Source organism: Meriones unguiculatus, chromosome 8 (assembly GCF_030254825.1).
Source record: "Meriones unguiculatus strain TT.TT164.6M chromosome 8, Bangor_MerUng_6.1, whole genome shotgun sequence".
NCBI lineage: Eukaryota > Metazoa > Chordata > Mammalia > Rodentia > Muridae > Meriones > Meriones unguiculatus.
The window spans coordinates 13,442,727-13,463,942 of NC_083356.1; the positions used below are offsets into that span (position 1 = coordinate 13,442,727).

At 47.4% G+C, this 21,216-nt stretch overlaps 1 protein-coding gene across 2 annotated transcripts in view; it reads left to right on the forward strand.

The window, feature by feature from the left end:
- Window positions 1-21,216, forward strand: part of Ttll8 (tubulin tyrosine ligase like 8) — a 58,514-nt gene that overhangs the window by 24,156 nt on the left and 13,142 nt on the right. The window contains exons 10-13 of one of the 2 annotated variants that reach the window (XM_021638922.2): window positions 4,495-4,643; window positions 7,085-7,328; window positions 8,585-9,020; window positions 9,715-9,933. In XM_021638922.2, coding sequence (XP_021494597.2) covers window positions 4,495-4,643; window positions 7,085-7,328; window positions 8,585-9,020; window positions 9,715-9,933 — 1,048 coding nt within the window. Of the gene's footprint in view, window positions 1-4,494; window positions 4,644-7,084; window positions 7,329-8,584; window positions 9,021-9,714; window positions 12,935-21,216 lie in introns of those variants that run through there. The other variant, XM_060388853.1, reaches the window with a different exon arrangement.

The following is a 21,216-nucleotide window of genomic DNA, read 5'->3' on the forward strand; positions in this document are numbered from 1 at the left end:
ATGTCTCCTGAGTCTTGGGGTATCTTCTGATGTTAGAGCACCTGCCTTGGGTAATCATGAGTGCCTATTGGCTATTGGGGTACACTTCTGTTATTTGTCGAAAAGATGACACCTCCTATGGGTGTCTTTTGGGGATACCATCTCACTTTGTACCTTCCCAACTCTTTTCATGCCTAATCTCATTCAGACCCACAATAGCCCTGGTCAGTTTGCACAGCTCAGGGCCTGAAAGGCTCTGGGTAATGAGTGAGGGTGGGCAGAGGCACTTCCAGGCTGGTCACCCCTCATTGCCTAGGCCCACGTGCTACTGCTGCTTCCCTGCTTACCCCTGGCCTCCCACCAGCAAGAAAAGAGGGGTTGAAAGCTACCCAGGCACCCTAGGGGGACAAACTCAGGGAGGCAATGCTTGTTTCAAGAGCCTGTGGTGGCCCCCACATGCCATCCTGGGTGTTTCCACTCTCTGGCCCTTCCTTCCCTTGCTTTGATTATCATTTTCCTTGTCTTCTCTTCCTCCTCCTCCTCCTCTCCCATTTCCCCTTCTTTTCTGTTGAATTATACCTGTAATCCCAGCACTCAGGAGGCTGAGGCAGGAAGATCATGAACCCAAGCCAGACTGGGCTATGCACTGAGTCTGAGGCTAGCGTGGGGTATGTAGCAAGACTCTGTTTACTTTATAAGCTTCCCTTAAAAATTACAATATAGGTGGTGTTTTGTTTTTTTGTGTTTTGTTTTGTTTTTTTTGAGACAGGGTCTAGCATGAGTCACTGTACCCAGAACCTCCTTTATGTTTTAGTACTCATCTTTAACTAGAACTTTCACCACTTCCCAAATAAATCATGATCGCATGACTTGGCTTGCCTCTTCCCATTTCCTGACACTCTCGTCATTCGTTTCTGTCTTATCTCCGTTTTATTTTTGTGGATGTGTGTTTGTGCCTGAATGAGTGTGCACACAGCTGCCCACAGGTGATTGTGAACCACCTGGTGTGGGCGCTGAAAACTGAACCCGGGTCTTCTGCAAAAGCAGTAAGTGCTCTTAACCTCTGAGCCGTCTCTCCAAACCCTCAACCTTTGTTTTAAAAGGCGCATGATCATGTTTGCTGTTGGTTTAGACAGTCAGTTGCTATAAACAGTCCCCCTTTTTGTGTACAGCAGCCAATGTTTTTGTTCAGAGGGAAGAAAAACTCTCTTAATATATTTTCTAGTAATGGTCCGCTGATAGAAAACTTTCTCCATTTTTTTTTTTCAGTCTCCAAAAGCCTAAAACTTTCATTTTTGAAAGATGTTTTCTCCAGGATAGAATTCTCAGTTTGCAAAGATATGTTGGAATATTATTCGATTGTCTTCTAGATCATGCTATTTTGTTTAAATTTTTTCTGCTAGTGTTTTGGCTCTTCTGGAGGGAGGTAGTATCTTTTTCTCTGGATGCCTTAAGACTTTGTATTTCAATTTTAGCAACTTAGTTGTTATGTTTCTAGGAATGCTTGCCTTTGTGTTTATCCTTGTTTGAGTTTGGGTGACATCGTTTAGTTATGAGTTGACATTTTTTTTCTCCCAAATTTGGACTCTGATCATTATTTTTACATGAGTTGCTTCTGCTTCCTTTTCTCCTTTCTCTTTCTGGGACGCTGGGCACATGTGTGTAATGCTGGGTCTTGTGTCTCTCTTTCCCGGTCTTTTCCTTCCTGGCTCTCATGAGAGTCCTTCTGATAGAGTTGTCTGTCCCTGGCTGTGTGCTGTGTTCCACTGTTGTAACACTAGTCACTGCTTTAGTCACTGCATATTCATGACTTGCTCCATCAGAGGAGGAGCTTACTTTATTCACTTTCATTTTCAGGAATTGTTCTCATACTCCCCTGTAAGAACTGTTCTAAATGTAGTTCCTAATGAAGTTGGTTATATCTTCGTATTTATTAGCCACCAATGTGGGACATTATTAGCCATAATTAACAGGTGATGAAAATGCTTTGCACTGGCTTAAGAGCTGCGTTTCTCATAAAGCAAAAGGGGACAAAAATAGAAGCCACAAACTAGAGACAGATAGATCCACTGTCCACATGTCCAACAAAGGTTCAAATGTAGAAGCTGCAGAGTTAGCTACAGTCACTTAGGGGAAAGATGAACCAAATGAAATGCTCAGTTTGTAGAATGCATCTCTATCGCTTGAAGCCCTGAGTTCCACCTCCAGCACCACATAAACTGGACATGGTGGCCCGTGTCTGTGACCCCAAGCACTCAGGGTGCAGCAGGAGGATCAGAAGTTCAAGGTCATCTTCAGGTGCACAGCAAGTTCAAAGCTATCCTGGGCTTACATGAGACTGTCTCAAGGAGGGAAAAAAGTAATAGACACTTCATGGAATGTGAAACAGCTGTCTAATCAGACTAGACCCAGTGAACCCTAGGCGCTGGCTCTTGTAATCCCAGGAGGATCTTGTACCTCTGCGTACCGGTCCCCATGCAGGTTCAAGAAAGGCAGAGCCCGAAAGCAAGAATCATAACTCGCTACCATCGACAGGAACGTAACACCAGAGAACTTTCTGATCAGCCCAGGCTGTGTGTCTCTTGAGCTGGAGGTAATGACCCAAGAGTCCAAGCGAGCAAAAAGCAATCAAACTCCACCTTTCCCATTAGGGTTTTCTATACTCAGCCCCATTTTCTTACACCTTTACCAGCTAGAACCCCCGGGCCTCACCACTAGGTGGCAGCATTGGGCTCCGGTGTGGTGTGGAGTGACCTGTCAGGTGAGCAGGCTCTGTAGCACCGGGCTGTGCGCGGTAGCCCTGGGACCCGTTCGGTTCGATGCTTGTTGAGACTGGCAGGCTCCCACTTGGGTGTTTGTGTGGCAGGACCCAGAAGGCCAAGAGGCTACGCTTCCTGGGGCCCGCAGGCACCCTGTCTGTTCTTCGATAAGCATGGATATGTCTAGAATGGGGCACCTGTTGACGCGAGCCAGGCTCCTGCCCTGTTCCCAGAAATCTCGTGGCTTTGACAGCTTCCATCTTCTCTGTATGTGGCAGATATAAGGTGATGCGCGCAACCCGGCGTGGTGATACACAAGTCCAGCGCTGGCTCGACTTCAGGGGTGACTTCCGGGGTCCAGGCTCCAGGGTCAGCAAAACACTTGACCTTCTGAGCCATAGTGGTGAAAGCATTCGTGCCACCAGGCACTTGTTGATAACAACATCCCATTGAACTAGTCTGGCCTGTTTCCATGGACCCAATGTGGTAACGGGGACACTAGAGGAGGGGGGATCTGTACCTCTTTGCACCACATACTGCTTATGGCAGAGCTGTCCTATCATTGTGGAGTCGAATGACATGTAACATCTGCAGAGGAAGCTCACACCCAGTAGACCACGGGAGCAGGCTCTGCTTGGTATCTGGCCAGCAAGGGGCAAGATCACTGCATCACCTGCCGACCTGTTTCCTGCAACTGGGGGTGGGACCTGACCCTGGCAGGACTCTTGCTCCCTTGAAACTCTAACCCATGTAGCCAGGGAGTGCCTTTGTTTGCTTTCTCCTAAATGCTGCCATGTTTTCCCAGCACATGGACAGAACGCACATGTGTCCTGTCTCCAAACCCTTGCTCCCGCCTCAAGGGCTGCAGCCAGAATTTTGGCTCAGCAGCAGCCACAGGGAAGTACACAGGGAGCCTGCGTTGAGCATCCCCTGTTTTACCGGGTCAGCCTACCTACGGAGGGTCCCACAGAACCTGAGAAGGACTGTAGGTACTGTGGTGGGTATCTCTCTCCCAGGTGCCCTCAAATTCTGAAGTGTAAGTGTTCCCTCAAATTCTGAAAGCTGCTCAGACATCCTTACCAATCCCAGCCCTTATTTCCTGAGATTAGGATGGATTTCTAAGTCAGGCCCTTTTCTACAAGTCTGAACTCACCACAAGGACATGGGGTCAGGTTGACCGTCATAGTCGCAGGACAATAAGCTGGCTGCTACTGTGGGAGAGGTAGATCTGCATTGTAGTTTGGCCTCCTTTAGAAGGAACTTTCTGGCAACAATAGTGCAGGCAGTATCTTGGCTCAGGGACCCATCCATCTCTGGTTTTCTTTTTGTACAGGATTGGTGTCTTTGTCCATACAGACAATCCATGTGTCCAGGTTCTTGTCTGTTTCTTTGTTTTCTTTTTTTTCTTTCTTTCTTTTGACAGAGTCTATCTATTATGAAACTTGGCTGTCCTTGAACTTGCTACGTTAAACCTAGAACTCAGGAAACTCCTCCTGTGTCTGCCTCCTGAGTGTTGGGGTTAGAGGCATGCACCACCATGCCCAACTAGGGTCCTTAACTTCTTGACACACCCTGTCAGGGTACAACCTCTAAAGGCTATGACCCCACCCCCACCCCCAGGCATATGCCTCTGCTGCCTGTAACTCTTTCTTTCTAGACAGCCATTAGCCTGTCGTAAGCAGAGACACCTAGCAGTCACTGGGGCTGAAAGCTGTTTCTCAGAGCCTCATGCCCTTTCTGGATCTTGCTTTTTCAGTGGCAATGCTTTCATCATTGACTCGAGAAGTTACTTTTCGCAGTGCCAGACTCTGCTGAGTAAGATCAGCTCTGTGAACCCCCAGACAGAGATTGACGGGATACGGAACATCTGGATCATAAAGCCTGCAGCCAAGTCCCGGGGTCGAGGTGAGTTCACCGGGCAGAGGCACAACCTTGACAGCCACCTGCTCTGTGATGGAAGGAGATTCAAGAAGTGCCGCCAAGGTCAGACAGGGGTGCCCAGGCTGGGCTAGAGGAGAAGGTATAATATCATAGTGCCCTACTGGAGTTTGCTCATTTATCTCAGTTTTTCTCATTCGTATCTATCCATTAGTTAAGCAACCCCAGAGTGCTGAGGGGTTTTGTTTGTTTATTTGTTTGTTTGTTTGTTTGTTTTTTGTGATACCTTGATCTTAGCAACAGGCTTATTCTGGCCACTAAAAAGGTTGTGGAGGAACTTCATCTCAAACCCATGTACTTCCTATCCCCTGGCTCCCGTGTAAAATTCACCTGCTAGCACCCTCAGAGGCAAATTCTAAACACCTAAATTTGCCTGTGGGTTATTCACCTGTTCACACTGTGTGTGTGTGTGTGTGTGTGTGTGTGTGTGTGTGTGTGCATGTACACATACTCGTGTGTGTATGTTCATGTGTGTAGTAGTGTGTGCGTTTACATATGTGTATGCACATATGTGTACGCACATGTGTGGTGATGTGTGCACATATGCACATGTGCAATTTCCTAATCTTATTAGTGTTTCAGTGGTCTCAGTTTTCCTGTGAGAAATTTCCTCTTGTCTCTGCTTTCAATGCTAAGTTTATTTATTTCTAGGCTTTCCTGTGAAATAATAAGATCTTTAAGGCTATCAAATTTCCTCTGTCTGTGACATTAGCTGCATCCTCTTGTCTATGTTACAGAATGTTCTATTTTTCTGTAGTATTTAAACAGACTTTCTTTTTTTGTTTGTTTTGTTTTTCAATACAGGGTTTCTCTGTGTAGCCTTGGCTGTCCTGGAGCTCTTTGTAGACCAGGCTGATCTCAAACACACGTAGATCCACCTGCCTCTGCCTCCTGAGTGCTTAAATTTAATTTAAAGGTGTGCATCACTACTCCCAGCCTTTAAACAGATATTTTAGTTTGTATGTCCTGTTGGTCTTTTGACTTATTCTGAGGTTTTTTAATTCACAGGTTATTAATGTGATTTTTAAATATTTTTTTAGATTTATTTTATGCATATGAGTATTTTTTTCTTGCATGTATATATGTGAATCACATGTGTGCCTGGTGCCTGTGGAGGCCAGAAGAAGGTGTCAGAACCCTTGGAGTGACCGTAAGCCCCATGCGGGTAATTGAAATGGAATCCAGATCCCCTTAAGAGCCACAAGTACTCTTAATCGCTGAGACATCTCTCCAGCGATTGTGATATATGTGGTCTTTAAAATATTTTATTAATGTGTGTATTTTATCACATCCAGTCCTAGAGGCCTTTGATCCTGAATTCTTCTCTTTCCTGGGTGTGTGTGGTCAGTTCCTTTCTGGCATCCTGCAGGTGGTCAGGGCTTCCTCCATCCGTTTTCCTATGACGCTGCAGCCTTGATTTGCAGCATGTGCTGTATCCCTTCTCGGGCTCCATGCTAAGCCTACTCCCCTTCTTAAGAAGTCTGTCTCCTCTCACCCATCAGCTCATACCTTCTCCCCACTGAAGACGCCATCCCTAGGGTGGATTATTCAGGTGTGCTGGTCTCAACAAGTGCCCTTTTTCTGCTGGTCGCTGCTTACACCCTTGTCTGCTGCTGGTATTCCAAGATGAGTTGTAGCAGTTTGTTTCATTTTAGGCAAGGCCTCAACTTGCTGTGACCAAATAAATGGATGCCATGTGCTTTGTGAGAACTTACCTCATGCCCGCAGGACCCTGGGGATGGCAGTCCCTCTACCAGATGGTGCTGGGTAACAGCCCCTCAAATCTCAGCAGAAACTTGTGTTCTTTGACCTGGGCAGACTGCGAGGGTGCTCTGCCTATCCTGTGGCCTCAGTCTCATCCCACATTGTCATGGCAGAGAAGAGTGAGCTTTTCAGGCTCTGTCACTGGCATTAAACCCTACATAGCTCGCAATGAGGCATATCACTCCCTCTTGCGTGCCTCTCAAGTCGTGCAACTTTGGGGCCAGGGGTGAGAAATTGTAGTATTCCACAATGAGTAAAGGAAAGCCAGTGGGGAGAAATCAAATGCCTCCTACCGATCCCGTGGGGCTGATCACTCCTTTAGTATTAGCCCTCACTGGTCCCCAAGGGTCCTGCTCTGAGAACACATCAAACCCCAAAGCGTACTCTTGAATGGCCCCTCTGCTCTGTTTCTGTCTTGATGGCCATATGCTCGCTTGAGTGTGGGGTTGGCCCCATGGTGGGAGGGCTGGAAAAGTGGCCAGTACCAACTGTAGCTTTGTCCCCTGAGTGCACATCTGCCCTGCCCAACCAGTCCCGCAGACTGCCGGTGCTGGACCCAAGCCAGGGTGGGTGTTGGGGCCTCTGATGACTGCCGGGGGCGCTGTGCTGCACTGGGTCAAGGTTACTGCTTCTTGTTCTTGGAGATATTGTGTGCATGGACCGTGTGGAGAACATCCTGGAGCTGGTGGCCACAGACAACCAGACGGTGAAGGACAACAAGTGGGTGGTCCAGAAGTACATCGAGACTCCGCTGCTCATCTATGACACCAAGTTTGACATCAGACAGTGGTTCCTCGTCACAGACTGGAATCCCCTAACCATCTGGTTTTACAAGGAGAGCTACCTCCGGTTCTCCACACAGCGCTTCTCCCTGGACAAGCTGGACAGGTCAGCAGGGGGAACTCCATAGTCCTTAAGCACCTGGCAGGAGGCCCTTGGGTATGTGCAGATGAGAAGCCCTGGCTGTTTGCCCCCCTTGAATCCTCAAGGCTGCTCAGCACTGCCAAAGCATCATGGCATCAGGGCAACCAGGCTTAGATACTCAGGGGTTCCTGGAGTACCTGAGGAACAAACCGTATTCCAGTGAGGATAGGATGGTGAGAACCTACCTGAATCCTCAGGGATGAGCCAGGGCTTCCTCTCTGTGGGTTAGTGATTGTCACTTGGCAGGCAGTGCCAGGGACCTGGATGCCCTAGGGGACTTTGAAAGGGAGAGTCAGCTGAAATCCTGAGAGGCTAAGGGTTGCTCAATAGAAACTTTGCAGGTGAACTCTGCCCCCAGCACACCTGGAGCCACACCTGTTAGGTCACACCTGGAATGGGACTGTGCATAGCCGCAGTCAACCACCCCTATCTGTGTGTTGCTCTGGACAGGGAGTCTATAGCAGCATCTAGAAACTCAGTGAAAAATGGAGCCCTGGAGCTGCATGCAGCCTCTTCACATGGGCTCAGCTGAGTCATCAAGTTCCATGAACTCCTTGCCTGTCAATATCATATACCCTCCTTCAGCTTAGGCTGATGGGAGGGAGAGTCCCAGAAATAGTGTCTGAATGGGCATAGCCCAGCTGTACGAACAGAAAGTTAAGTAAGTGCTTTGAAAACTTCCATATGGCCGTATCTTTTAAATGTTCACCTTTCTTACATGTATGTGGCTGTGGGGCAGGCCCCATTCTGGGACTGGATGGAAATCCCCAGTGCGGGATGCCTGCCCCATAACTGAGGTTCAAATGAGAATGTCCTTGGCTCCAATATCTTAAGAGTTAAAAGTGCTGTTTGGTTTACGTCTGTGTAGAACCAGGCAGGAGTATAAAACTAATTCACTGGAAACTTTAGGTAGGTGACTCATGTGCTCCTAAGGAGTTGTGCATGTGAGGAAACTGAGGCATGGGCAAGATTTCTTTTTCCTAGTGGTTGGTTCTGCATTGGCGGGCCTCTGCTATGTCCTGGTACAATCTGTGCCATTCCCCCAGGCTGGTTGAGGGGTGCATGCTGCTACAGGGGAGCAAAACAATCCAACACACCAACCCAGGCCTCCTGCAGCCACCCTGCACCAAGCATGGGTGACTTCAGGGCAAGCTGGGAAGACTGCACTGGCTCCACGTGGTGGATTGCGTACAGCAATCTCACAAGGACATTGCCCACAGCGCCATCCACCTGTGTAACAACTCCATCCAGAAGCGCCTCAAGAATGACAAAGATCGCAGCCCACTGCTACCCGGCCATAACATGTGGACCAGCACCCGCTTCCAGGAGTACCTGCAGAAGAGGGGCCGAGGGGGAACGTGGGGCAGCATCATCTACCCGTCCATGAAAAGAGCCGTCACCAACGCTATGAAGATGGCCCAGGACCACGTAGAGGCTCGGAAAAATAGCTTCGAGCTCTACGGGGCTGACTTCATCCTGGGGCGGGACTTCAAACCCTGGCTCATTGAGATCAACTCCAGCCCTACCATGCACCCCTCCACTCCGGTCACGGCCCAGCTCTGTGCCCAGGTGCAGGAGGATACCATCAAGGTTGTGGTGGACCGCAAAATGGACCGCAACTGTGACGTCGGCAACTTTGAGCTTCTGTGGAGGCAGGTGAGGAGAGCAGTTACCCTGCCCCGGCTGCTAGTGTCTGTCCACGAGGTGGGTGGGCTTGGTCTCCTGTGCGACAGCCACCTCTTTTCCAGTCACTGGGGGGACACTAATCCTGTTTGTTTGACCCTGACTGTGTGCAGAACTATCAGGAGCCTATGTCTGCCTGATCTGCCCCAAACTCAGCCTCTTGTGCAAAAGCTTTAATTAAGACATGGAGCCTGGACAGCCCTGTTACTTGGGCCCTGTGGCTTTCACAATAGTCTTCCTACCTGTCCTTTCTCCATATCCCAACTTTATGTATAATGGCAGAGGCCCTTGCCTGAATAGATGGGAAGGTTCCACAGTCCCTGGGCCTTTCTAGACTGTTTCTTTCTAGATCTGTGTATCCTCTTTCTAAAATCTCTCTAGCATCCTCCCATAAGGTATCATCCATCAGGCTAGGCCACAAGGCTGAGGCTTTTGCCTTTGGGCTCCTGCCTGCCTTGTGTGTTTTCCCCCAGGACCTGGAGAAGGATTTTTTTTTTTCCTCTTTTTCTTTCTTTCTCTGCCTAAAAGAAGGGCCCAGTGGGCACCTGAGCCTTTAAGAAGCACAGCCAAAGCTTTGGAGGCCCAGCAGGTGGCTTGGCGCAGGAGCAGCTGGGTGACTCTGGGCTGCAGGCAGGGCCAGCTCCTGACCTACTGCCTCTTCTCACAGCCTGCCGTGGAGCTGCCGCCCTACAGCGGGTCTGACCTCTGTGTGGAAGGAATCAGTATGAAGAAAGCCAAGAAGCAAATGCCGCCCATTACCAGCGTCAGCTTCTCAGAAACTGTCTCAGAATCTCCCCTCAAAGCGCGCAGTCCCCGGACCCTGCCCGATTCAGCAGTCGGGCCGAGAATAGCCGTGCGGCAGGACTGGAAACGAGAAGAAGCAAAGGTACTTTCAAGCACCTGGTCTGTGCCCGTACTGGCTGCCGGGCCCAGGAGTCAAGCAAAGCCCACCTTTGCACTCCCGGTCAGTAACTACCAACGTGTAGACAGTAAGGCCCTTAAAAGCACATTTACCAGAACCCAATCCACCAAACCCTTGGATCTAAGCTTAGGAGGCCTACAGTGCCCCGCCCTGGTGCTACAGAACATGAAAAACATGGCAGGACACCTGTCTCCACCTCTCAAAGCACCAGGTAACCACAGGGAGACTGTGCCCTTTTGTCCCATCGTATTTGGCGAATTATGGCTCCATCCCAATCCTCGGAGAAGACCTTCGAGCTGCGTTCTCCAGAACAGGGTACAGGGCTGGATCAGGAGTGTCCCCTGAGAGAGGGCCTCCAGCCTGAACTCATGAGTAAAGGGGGTGGGGCGGGGGCACCCTGGCAGGAGCCAGGCACTATGATCTGCGGTATAATGCTATCCAAGGTGAACATAGAGGGGTCCTGATGCAATGGTCCCGGTGGGTTTTCCTCGGTAGTACCTGCTTCCTCTAAGGGGGAGCAGAGATCCAGGGATGGGTTGTAGTGTTCCAACAGCATCAAGTGGAAGAGGGTGGGGTAGCTGAGCTGTGTCTACACCCAGGATTTCCACGTCACCCATTACCTGGCATCAGATCAGGGAGTGTCAGGCCGGGCCCCCACATTTCTCTGTGTACTTGTCCCTCATACTGTATCCTGTATACTGGTCTAGTTAGTCTCTCCTTCTTACTGCCTCCCATCTACCTGGTCCTGTCCATAGATCTCCTTGCCTGCTTGCTATCAGGATGGGAAGGTCTGGAGCAGGGGGATCTCACTGCCACCGTTGCAATGGTACCCTAATGCCAAAGGTAGCGTGTGATGTGTGGCAGGTGCTTGGCACTTGCTGAACACAGGTGTGTGTTGCCTGTAGGGGCTTTGGGTGGGAGGAGCGTCTAGGCCAACTCTTACGTCTATGCCTTAGCCATCCTGTTTGGGTGTCTCCGGGAACCCTGGGGCTACACACCTACAGACCTCTTCCTGTGGAGAAATGTCAACAGAAACAACAGCTCTAGCTAACAAGTTGTAATAGTGTCTGCACCAGTTAGCCACACACTGGGAGCTAAAAAGGGAAATTTACCTCTGACCGCTAGGTCAGTATGGCCATACTTCTCAAGACCCTAGAGAGGGTCTCCCCTCCTACAGTTTCTGCTGTCCACCAGTGACCTCTGGCGACTGGTGACCACATCACTCCTGTGTCAATCTTCACACAGGCATATGCCTTCCAGGAGTCTGCTCAAAGTTTCCTTCCATAAGGATAGCAATCACTGGGTTAGGCTCCCACCCACACCTCATTCAGTGATTACATCAATATGACCTCATTCAGTGATTACATCAGCAAAAAGTCTATTTCCAGAAAAGAAAGGTTCCAGGTGGACATAAATTTGGAGAGATCCTTCACCCCATCTCGCCCCACGGGAGGGGTAGATTTGCTGATTCACACTGTGGGCGGCACCCCACAGGCAGCTGTCACTGCCGCTCTTGCCTCTTGTAAATTGTTTGCAGGCTTCTTGCACGTTTCCTCTTGATAGTGAAATGAAAAGCAGCTATTTGTCATCTATTTAGCAACCCATTTTGCTTTCTTCTGGAAACTTCTGGCTTGCATCTTTGGTCTACTGTGCAAAGGATCTTGGGTACCACTTTCTCTTATTTGTCATAGTTTCTGATACAGACACCCCTTTTCCATTGCTGTTTGTTGCACCTTATTTCCTACAGTGTGACTTGTCTGTTTCACTTTTTATGTAAACCATCTTCACTTTAATCAGTATATCTAAATTTGGTGATTTGTTTGTTCGTTGATGAAGGACTCAAGATCATAGTAATAACACCCCTGGGGTTTCTGTTAGAAACTCCATCTCCTGGAATTGGATCATCACTAGCCTAAGGCAAGGGCAAATAGATTCCCAACAGACCCCTCTGGCAGATCCTCCCCACTCCTGTGGTTACCTTTACCACATGGTCTATGTCCACGTATACAGGTCTGTCCTTGTGAGCCACTCTGGCTCACTGATCTACTTGTCTGTCTCAGGTCAAAGCCACAGCCTTCTCATGCTGTAGCCTTGTTGCTTTATGCAAATCACTCCATCTCGTTTCCTCGGAAATGGCTGAGCCGTCCTTTCATGTACGTTTCAATGACTGGCACATTCATAGACATTGCAGAATCAGATAATCAATATCAAGCAAACATCAACGGTAAAAAAAACGATTAGAATTTTTGGAGGGCATTAGGTTGGACTTGTGTATCAGTATGTACACATACATGTTTGTATGTACAGGGTAGAGCTGGCTTCTTACCACATTGAGCCTCACGACACATGAGTGTAGAATGTCTATGTATGTACTTGTCCTTTACTCTTTCTTTAAATGCCGATACCTTTTGAAAATATTAAAAGATGAGCATTTTACATATTTGTTTTATGTGTATGAGCGTTTTGCTTATATGTACGTATGTGCAGCGTGTGTGTGCAAGGCACCTGTGAAAGTCAGAAGACGTTGTCGGATCCCCTGCAACTAGAGTTATGGATGGTCATGAACTACCATATGAATGCTGGGGATAGAACCTGGGTCCTTTGCAAGAACAAGTATGCTTAACTGGTGAGCCATCTCTCCAGCCCTTAATCTCCTAAAGCTTTTAAATGACAGTTATTTATGGTGTGTGTGTGTGTGTGTGTGTGTGTGTGTGTGTGTGTATGAAGGTCAAAGGACAACTTATGGGAGTCATTCTCTCTTGAGTGAATCAAACTCAATTCATTAGGCTTAATGGCAAGTGCCTTTACCCACTAAGACACCTCTCTGTACCCTACACTATAATTTTCTTTGTTCTTTTTTGGTAGATTTCTTCCTCTGTATATTTTCTTTGTAAATGGTGTCTTCTGATAGAATTTTATTGTATCTGCAAGTTATGCCCATGGTGTAGAACTATTGTAGTAGACTTTTAAAATTATCATCTGAATAAATTTTGTCAATTTTATTAATTTATTTAAAGATTCATTGGATTTTTGTTGTGAACGTGCTATGTGAGAAACACAGACCAACACAGTTGTCAGAATTTGCTGAATAACAAACAATTAGAGCATGGCTGTTTCATTGACTGTAACATGCCAGATACTTTCGCTTTCCTTGATAACCCTAATCAAGACAAACTTGTTCTTTTTTGTCCAATCTTAACTGCTGATGTTATTTCTTCTATTATGCATTACACAGCACACAGTAAATTAATCTCTGTGTGTGTGCGTGTATGTGAGAAGAGAGAGACAGAATGTCTGGAAAGGGTTCAGAGACACAGTTTTCCAAAGCCTGAAAGCAGAGGGGCATAAGCAAGGCAAAGAGAGTCTGTGTTGATATGAAAAGGAACCAGACAAAGCTGGAGGAGAAGCCGGAGTCTGGATACGGGGTGAGAGTTGAGATGCAGGACTGAGTCCAGCTGTAGAGGTGAAAGGGCAAAACTAGATCCAAACAGGAAAACTGGAAGATGAGCGGACGTTGGGCTGAGTAGGTCATGTCAGTAGTGGGGACAGAGCTAGGCTGAAGCCCCCCGAGATGGCTTTATCGGGTTGTAAGCATGGGTGGTACTGGACAGATGCTGTGGTTCGTATGTCCACTCGGGCTCAAAGTCATCCTCCACCCTCAAAATGGAATCAAAAGCCGATTGTGAAATGGAGTCTCTCAGAGTAAGACACAGCCTGAAATACCAGTTTTCTACAATATAGAGCAGGGCACAGCCTAATCAAAATAATTTTGTAAATAATTTAATTAGATCATTTAATAAATTTTATTTTTTCTTGAAATGATTATCATTCATTTTAAAAATTATTTTATTGCCCTGCCCAGGACTTTTGTTGTTGTTGTTGTCCACCTATTCGTTGATCTCAGGCACACAGAAACCAATTAATCATAATTCTTATTCTTGCACACCTTCTTGTATTTAGCCTCTTTTTTAAATAATTAATTGCTTGCTTGCTTGATTTTTTTTTTTCAAGACAGAGTTTCTCCGGATAGGCTTGCTGTCCTGGAACTCACTCTATAGACCAGGCTGGCCTTCAACCCACGGAGATCCACCTGCTTCTGCCTCCGAGTGCTGGGATTAAAGGTGTGGGCCACCAACCGCCAGGCTGGGCTCTATTTGAAAGTCGTGGTTTGGGGTGGACCTCACACATGCAAGGTGTTCTAGTTTGCCTCTCTGTCTCTGAGATAAAACAAAAGCAACCTGGGGAAGGAAAGGGGTTATTTGGCTTACAGGTTCCAGTCCATTATCAAGGGAAGCAGGAACTCAAGGCGGGAGCCTGGAGGCAGGAACTGAAGCAGAGGCCATGGATTCCTGCTTACTGGCTTGCCCTTCTTGGCGTGCTCAGCTATTTTTCTTATACAGCCCAGACCCACCTGCCCGGAGCTGGCACTGCCTGAAGAGGGCTGGAGCCTTACTACACGAGTTAGCAATTAGAAAAATGCATCCCCTATACACATGCCCACAGGCCAATCTCCACTTAGGATCTCTCTTTCCAGGTGTGTTAACTGATGCTCACTGTGAACCCAAGGCAAGCATGCTACCACGGAGCTATACCCTCAGCCATGGAGTTTTTATAGCTGTAAATGGTGAACTCCACCTCCTCTTGCCCTCCCATTTCCTGCCCCCGTATTCCTCAAGCTCGAATTTGTGCGTGCGTTCATGCTTTTGTGTGTGTGTGTGTGTGTGTGTGTGTGTGTGTAGCTGAGTTTTGTTTGAGAGAGGGGCATGCATGCCATGACAGTCAGAGAACAATTTGTAGGAAACATTTCTCTCTCTCCACTGTATGTATCCTGGGAACCCACATCAGGTTATCAGACTCAGCAGCAGCAAGTTCTTTGTGAATACTCGAAATGCTAGTTTGTGGGGATAATAAAACAAAACAGAAGGAAAGCAAAACAACAAAGAAAACCAACAGCTGTTTTCTATAGTGCTTAAAATAATGCACACTTCTCACCAAGAATTCATAGAAAGGTGGTGGTGAACATCTTTAATCCCAGCAGCAGAGGCAGGAGGATCTCTGTGACTTCAAAGCCAGCCTGGTCTACATAGCAAGTTCCAGGACAGCTAGAGCTACATAGTGAGGCCCTGTCTCAACAAACAAACAAACAAAAAACAGGGTATATGAAAGCTTATGACCTTATCGATTCACCAACTATTGCTTGTCACGTGGATTTAAGAAAATGTGGGCTTGTGAATGAATTTCACTGACCTATGGTGCCACATATCTCTTGCTCTCCTGCAAAATGTCACTGCAGAGATGCTTTGCATGTATTCCTATGCAGTGGTTTGTACTTATAGCACATACTGTGGATATCTTGATTCTTCTGCTTCTACTTTCCCAAGTGCTAGGATTACTACCTGTGCCATCATGCCCAATTCTCTATAGTGCATAGAGAGCACTTAGACCTTCATGAATGTTAGTCAAGCAAGCTACCAATTGAGCTACCCTAAGACTCCTAAAGAATGTCTCTTGGTAAACAAAGGTTATTAAGGATTTGTTTGGTTTTTTTTTTTTTGCTTGTTTGTTTTTGGTTTTGTTTGTTTATTTGTTGACAGGGTTTCTCTGTGTAGCCCTGGCTGTCCTGGGACTTGCTCTGTAGACCAGGCTAGCTTCAAACTCAGAGATTCACCTGCCTCTGCCTCCCAAGTGCTGGGATAAAGTCACATGCTACCAGCACCCAGCAAGCTGTTAATTTTTATACAAACACATCAACAATCTTTATTTTTATCTTTTTTAAAACATTTTTTCCTTGTCCCTGAGTTAAAAATAGTATTTTCTTACAGCAAGTATGAGAGTCCTCTGAAGGGAGCTAAAGAGATTAAGAGCACTTGTTACCCTTGCAGAAAACCCAAGTTCAGTTCCTAGCATCCATATCATTGGCCAGCTCCTAACAGTCTGTAACTCAAGGTCCAGGAAATCTGACGCCCTCTTCTGGCCTTGACAGGCACTTGTGCTCACTTGCTCACAGAGACACACAGGCACACTGACACACCAAACAAGCAAATAAATGTAAAATAAACCATCTTTAAAAAGAGTACATCCTGGTACATCTGGAGGTGGGTTTTTTTTGCATAAGGTGTGAGGCAAGGTTTACTTTTTATTTTTGCCTTGCCCTTGGGTTGATGGTCTACCTCTGGTCTGTTCCATTTTGTATACCCATGCACTAGGGCCATCTTTATTGTCTCCGCTTTATGCTGGTAGGGAGAGGTCTTTCTCTCTCTCTCTCTTTCTGGTTTTTCAAGACAGGGTTTCTCTGTGTAGTCTTGTCTTCCCTGGATTTGTTTTGTAGACCAGGCTGGCCTCGAACTCACAGAGATCCAACTGCCTCTGCCTCCCTGAGTGCTGGGATCACCCACAGATATGCGCCACCACACCAGGCTTCTAACTAGCTCCTTTATAACTGCCATATGGGCTTACCAAGTTTCACAGAAAGCCATATTGAGATGTCAACTGGGATTTCACTGTTTATATAGACCATTTTATAAATTTTTGAAATGTTTGTTCTGTCCATGCACATTATTATTATTATTATATACTTCTTCATTTGAGTTTTTTTATTCTTATTTATTTTTAAGACAGGGTCTTTCTATGTAGTCATGGCTGTCCCGGAGCTGGCTACATAGAACACACTGACCTTGAACTCATAGAGGCCCTCCTGCCTCTGCTGCCTGAGTGCTGGGATTAAAGGTATGAATCCTAACCCTTTTAACTCCTGGCCCCAGACTGTATTTTTTAAACAGCTTTTGTATCCACATAGTTATTACAAGGCTTTTCTCCTCTTAAATGGATGGATGCCATCATTTAATGTTTGTGTATGTTAAAGCAATTAATAATCTAGGGGAAAAAAACAAATTTGGTTTGATATTGGGTAGACATGTGGTTGGATTTGCCTTATTGCCTGTAGCTAGAAGCTTGTTCTTAACTACAGTTTGTTTATTCGTATCATTGTTAGTTGTTTCTACTTCAGATATTTGCAAATAGAGCTGCTCTGTGGATTCTTCTCTAGCAATGGGAATAGCATTGATGGGCTGTGCCCATCAGCGGTTAGTTCATCATGGTGCGATGTGTCCCATTTAGTCACATATGCTTCACAAGGGAGGTTCTCACTCTATTTTAGTTCTATTCAAAGTGCTGGCAGAGTCCCATTGTAGCTTCAATTTGCATTTCTCTGATGCTAATGAAGTTGAGTATTTCATAGCCCGTTTGAACATACTTTTGTAACGTGTTACTTTTTTAATGTTTGAAAATGTATTAATTTTGTTTTTATGTGTGTGTATATTTTGCCTGCATGAATGTCTGTACACAACACGCATGCCTGGTGCCTGCAGAGGCTCCTTACAGGCAGTTGTGAATCACAGGGCTTCTGGGAATTGAACTCAGGCTCTCTGGAAGAGCAGCCAATGCTCTTTCTTGCTGAGCCATCTCTCTAGCCCACCCCCATTGTTTTGGTTTGTTTGTTTGTTTGTTTGTTTGTTTGTTTGTTTGTTGAGAATGGGTCTCCCTTTGTAGCCCTGGCTAACCTGGAAGTTGCTAAATAGACCAGCTTGCTTTTCTGTCACCTAGAGCTGAATGCCTCTGTCTCCCAAGCACTTGGATTAAAGGTGTAGACCATCACACCTGGCTTTAAAAGTACAACTTTTTTTTTCTGAACACGTGTCCTGCTAACCCCCTCTTGCTGGTTTTTAGGAGTTCTTTACTTATTCTGGAAACAGGTTGTTTGGTGGCGGTACCTCCTATGATTTACTTTTTGCTGTTTTAATGTTCTGAGCCCCCACTTCCATCTTCTGTGTGTAGTGTATATGTATATGTTCTCTATGTACATGGACATATGTGCATGTTGGGTGTGTATGATGTAGAAGCCATAGGTTGACCTTGGATGTCTTCCTCTAGCCCTAGTGTATATGTATATGTTCTCTACGTACATGGACATATATGTGCATGTTGGGTATGTATGATGTAGGGGCCATAGGTTGACCTTGGATGTCTTCCTCTAGCCCTATCTTGAGACCAGGTATCTCCTTGAACACAGCACTCACTGATTGGCTAGACTGGACGGTCAAGAAGCACTGGAGAGCTGTCGATCTTTCCCTACCCAATTCCCAACCCCACTTTAAGGCTGTTGGCACATGCTACCATACCTGGATTTTTACCCAGCTTGGGGTCTGGTGGATGAAGATGTTGTCCATGAGATCTGAATTCAGGTCCTCACCCTCATCACCAGACACTTTACCGATGGAGTCATCTCCCGGCCTTAATGTTCCAGAGCACAGAAAATATTCATTTCTATACATTTCAATATCTACTTTTCTTATGACTACAATTTTTTCACTTTGAAAATGTTCATGTAATTCAAAGTTGTGAAGCCTTTCTGTTTTCTTCTTTAAATAGTTACATTGTTGCATTTTTCACACTTAGATCTGTGAAAAATGATTCTATTCTATATTCCGAGTGTCTGAGCGTAGAGTGCAATGTGGGGGTGAACATCCATTACTTATAATCCAGATCTAGTCTATGTAGATATCCACCTAATCCAGAGATGGGCTGCAGTGTGCGCTGTTTGTGTCAGTGCTCCGGGCTGCAATAAAGCCAGTAGCTGTGTGTAAAGGATTATGACTCCATAATGGGAGTCTGCTTTTCCATCTATTTTATTAGCCAGGTTTCTTTGGCGACTGTTTCTTACAGGCCAGTTGTGCCTCGTCTGGTCCTCTCCGAGAAGACTAAACTGGGTTCCAGGTGCAGGCTTGGCCCAGCTACTCTTGTCTTGAGTCTTTCTCCTAGACCCAGTGGCCCCAGGGCCATGCCACCACTTCTGCCATTTCTCCTGGTCGGCACTGCATGTTCAGGAAAAAGATGCTACCCACTCCCAGCTTCCACGTGAGGGGACTGAGCGTGAGATAAACAAAGGCCGGTGGAGCTGGATGTTTGGGGCAGGAGCCCAGGCTTCACACTCCAGGACCAAGCCAACCAGTCAGGGCAAACAGGTGGCTCCGTGGTTCCTGTACACGTTAGGAGATCACCTGGAGGAGGTGGGTGAGATGGCACCAAGCCTCTGAGGAACTCGTCCCAGCACCAAACAATGCTGGGAACCTTGAGTACCCTTGAAGACCTCAACTTCTGACCAATTCAGACTAGCTACGTGTTTTCAGGTGGTCTGTGATCTAAGAATGTCTCTTATGTTTTTTAAAGGGTTGGCAGCAAAACAAAACAAAATGTGTAACCGAGTCCACCCTGTGTCCCCCCCTCCCCCCGCAAGCCTAAACTAGCTGCCACCATTCTGGATTCGGACACTTGCTATGGTGAGCAGAGCTGGAGGCAACCCAGGTCAGTCTCAGCTCAGAGGTCCGTACAGAAGCCGCAGCTCCACAGCCAGAGGGCCTCCTGACCAGAGAGTGTCCACAGTGGAGCATCTCCCAGTCACCCTGAGAGGAGCCTGACCCCTGCGCTTGTTGGCAGAGCGCCACAGAGGTTGGGATAACATCAGGGCGCTGTGGCCTCCCTCTGGGCAAGGAATGCAGCCGGAGGCTTGCCTCCGTGGGCCACTGTTGTCTTCTGCAACAGAGACCTCTACTGAGTGCCAGGCTGTGCTGGGGGGGTGATCATCCTGTCTGAGCCAGGGACAGTCTGGTAGTGTGGTGACCCCTGAGTTGGCAGCCTTCTGAAAGGCAGGTTAGTGCCAACTGGGCCCAGCAGAGAGCCTGTCTCACCTTGAGCTTCCACCTGAGGTACCCAGACCGACATGAGTTGCCAAGATCTGTTTCCATCAGCCATAACCCCTCCAAACAGCAGTCTTCTTCGGGATGGTAAAGATGTAGCAATGGTCATGTGATCGTGTTTAGAATTCCCAGAGCTACTGGGACCACCGCACAGTCACTGCCAATAGCCAGTCCTGAGGTGGGACACTCAACTGATTAGATCCCAGACAAAGGTACTTTGAACCTGTGCTCTGGCAGGGAGTGTAGATAGTTTCTCTCAAAAGGGTGACTGTCCCAGAAGCTCATGTTCTTGACTGTGCTCGCCTGTTGGCAGCACGGCCTACTGGCCCTCAGCAGAGCTGACCCCAAAGCGGAGAAATTGTAGCAAGCCCAGTTGTAGATGAGGCTGGAAATCCAGCCTCCAACAGGTTGGTGGTTGCTTTAGTAGGTAGCGTGACCACCTGAAGGACTCAGCCCCGGAGCCTTGGAGTCTAACCAGTGTGTGGTTTCTCCTGCTGAGCCAGATGACAAGGAAACAAAATTGAGGGACAGTCTTTGGGTCCCAGAGTCCTCTCTCTGGAAGTAGCAACCCTAAATGTGAGACTGACGCCTGGGACCAGGGACTTCCAGTGAGGAAGTCCTGCCTGCACCCTCATGGGTAAGATGCAGCAGAGCCAGGCCTCTCAGCTCTGGGCCCAGAAGCCCCTGGACCTGCCCAACACCAGTCACTCAGCTCTGTGCTGCAGTTCTGCAGTTCTGACCTCTCACTGCCTCAGTGGGTGTGGCAGGGCACATGCCCAACAGAACTCTGAATCCAATGCTCCCAGCTCCAACAACCTACCAGCTCCAACACTAGTACCGGTGTTAATCCATGCAAAGCTCAGATCCAATCAGCAAGTCTTTGCTCCTATAATCATTTGTCTCGGCCTCTGGCTTATTTGGCCCAAGCCCAGACCTTGCCATAGCCATAGCCATAGCCATAGCCTGTCATCCAGAGTAGAGTAACATCATCCCTCAGAAAAGGACTGAGCCACAGACTAGGCCTGTCCACTGCCTGTTCATCCTACCTAAGGCTGCATAGTTCTAAACACAGGGTCACTTCTGCTGGCTAGAACACTGGGGGAGTTCTCTCACTAAAGGACCAGTGGTAAGAATCCCCTGGGGTCCTTCAGTCCCACAGCAGCAGGACTGGCATTTGCTTTTCCCATTTATATTTCCCAGCTGGCAGATGCCAACAGAAGACAAGGCCTCTGGGCCAAGAGGAAGGATTTTTGTGAGTCAGCGTAGCTCATGGGTAGCTTGGCATATGGGTCTGTGTCAGCCCTAGGGACAGGGATCACTAGTTTTTAGTAGCAGTGGCCTACTTCTTGTCCCAAGGGAAGATATTGCCTCCTTTGAAATTGCTTAAAACCAACAGGATGCTGGGAAATGGCAAAGAGAAGAACAGCCAGTCTGACATTTGGGATACCCATAGGAAGGTTTTTTCATCTAGGAGTGCATAGTACTCCAAAAACAG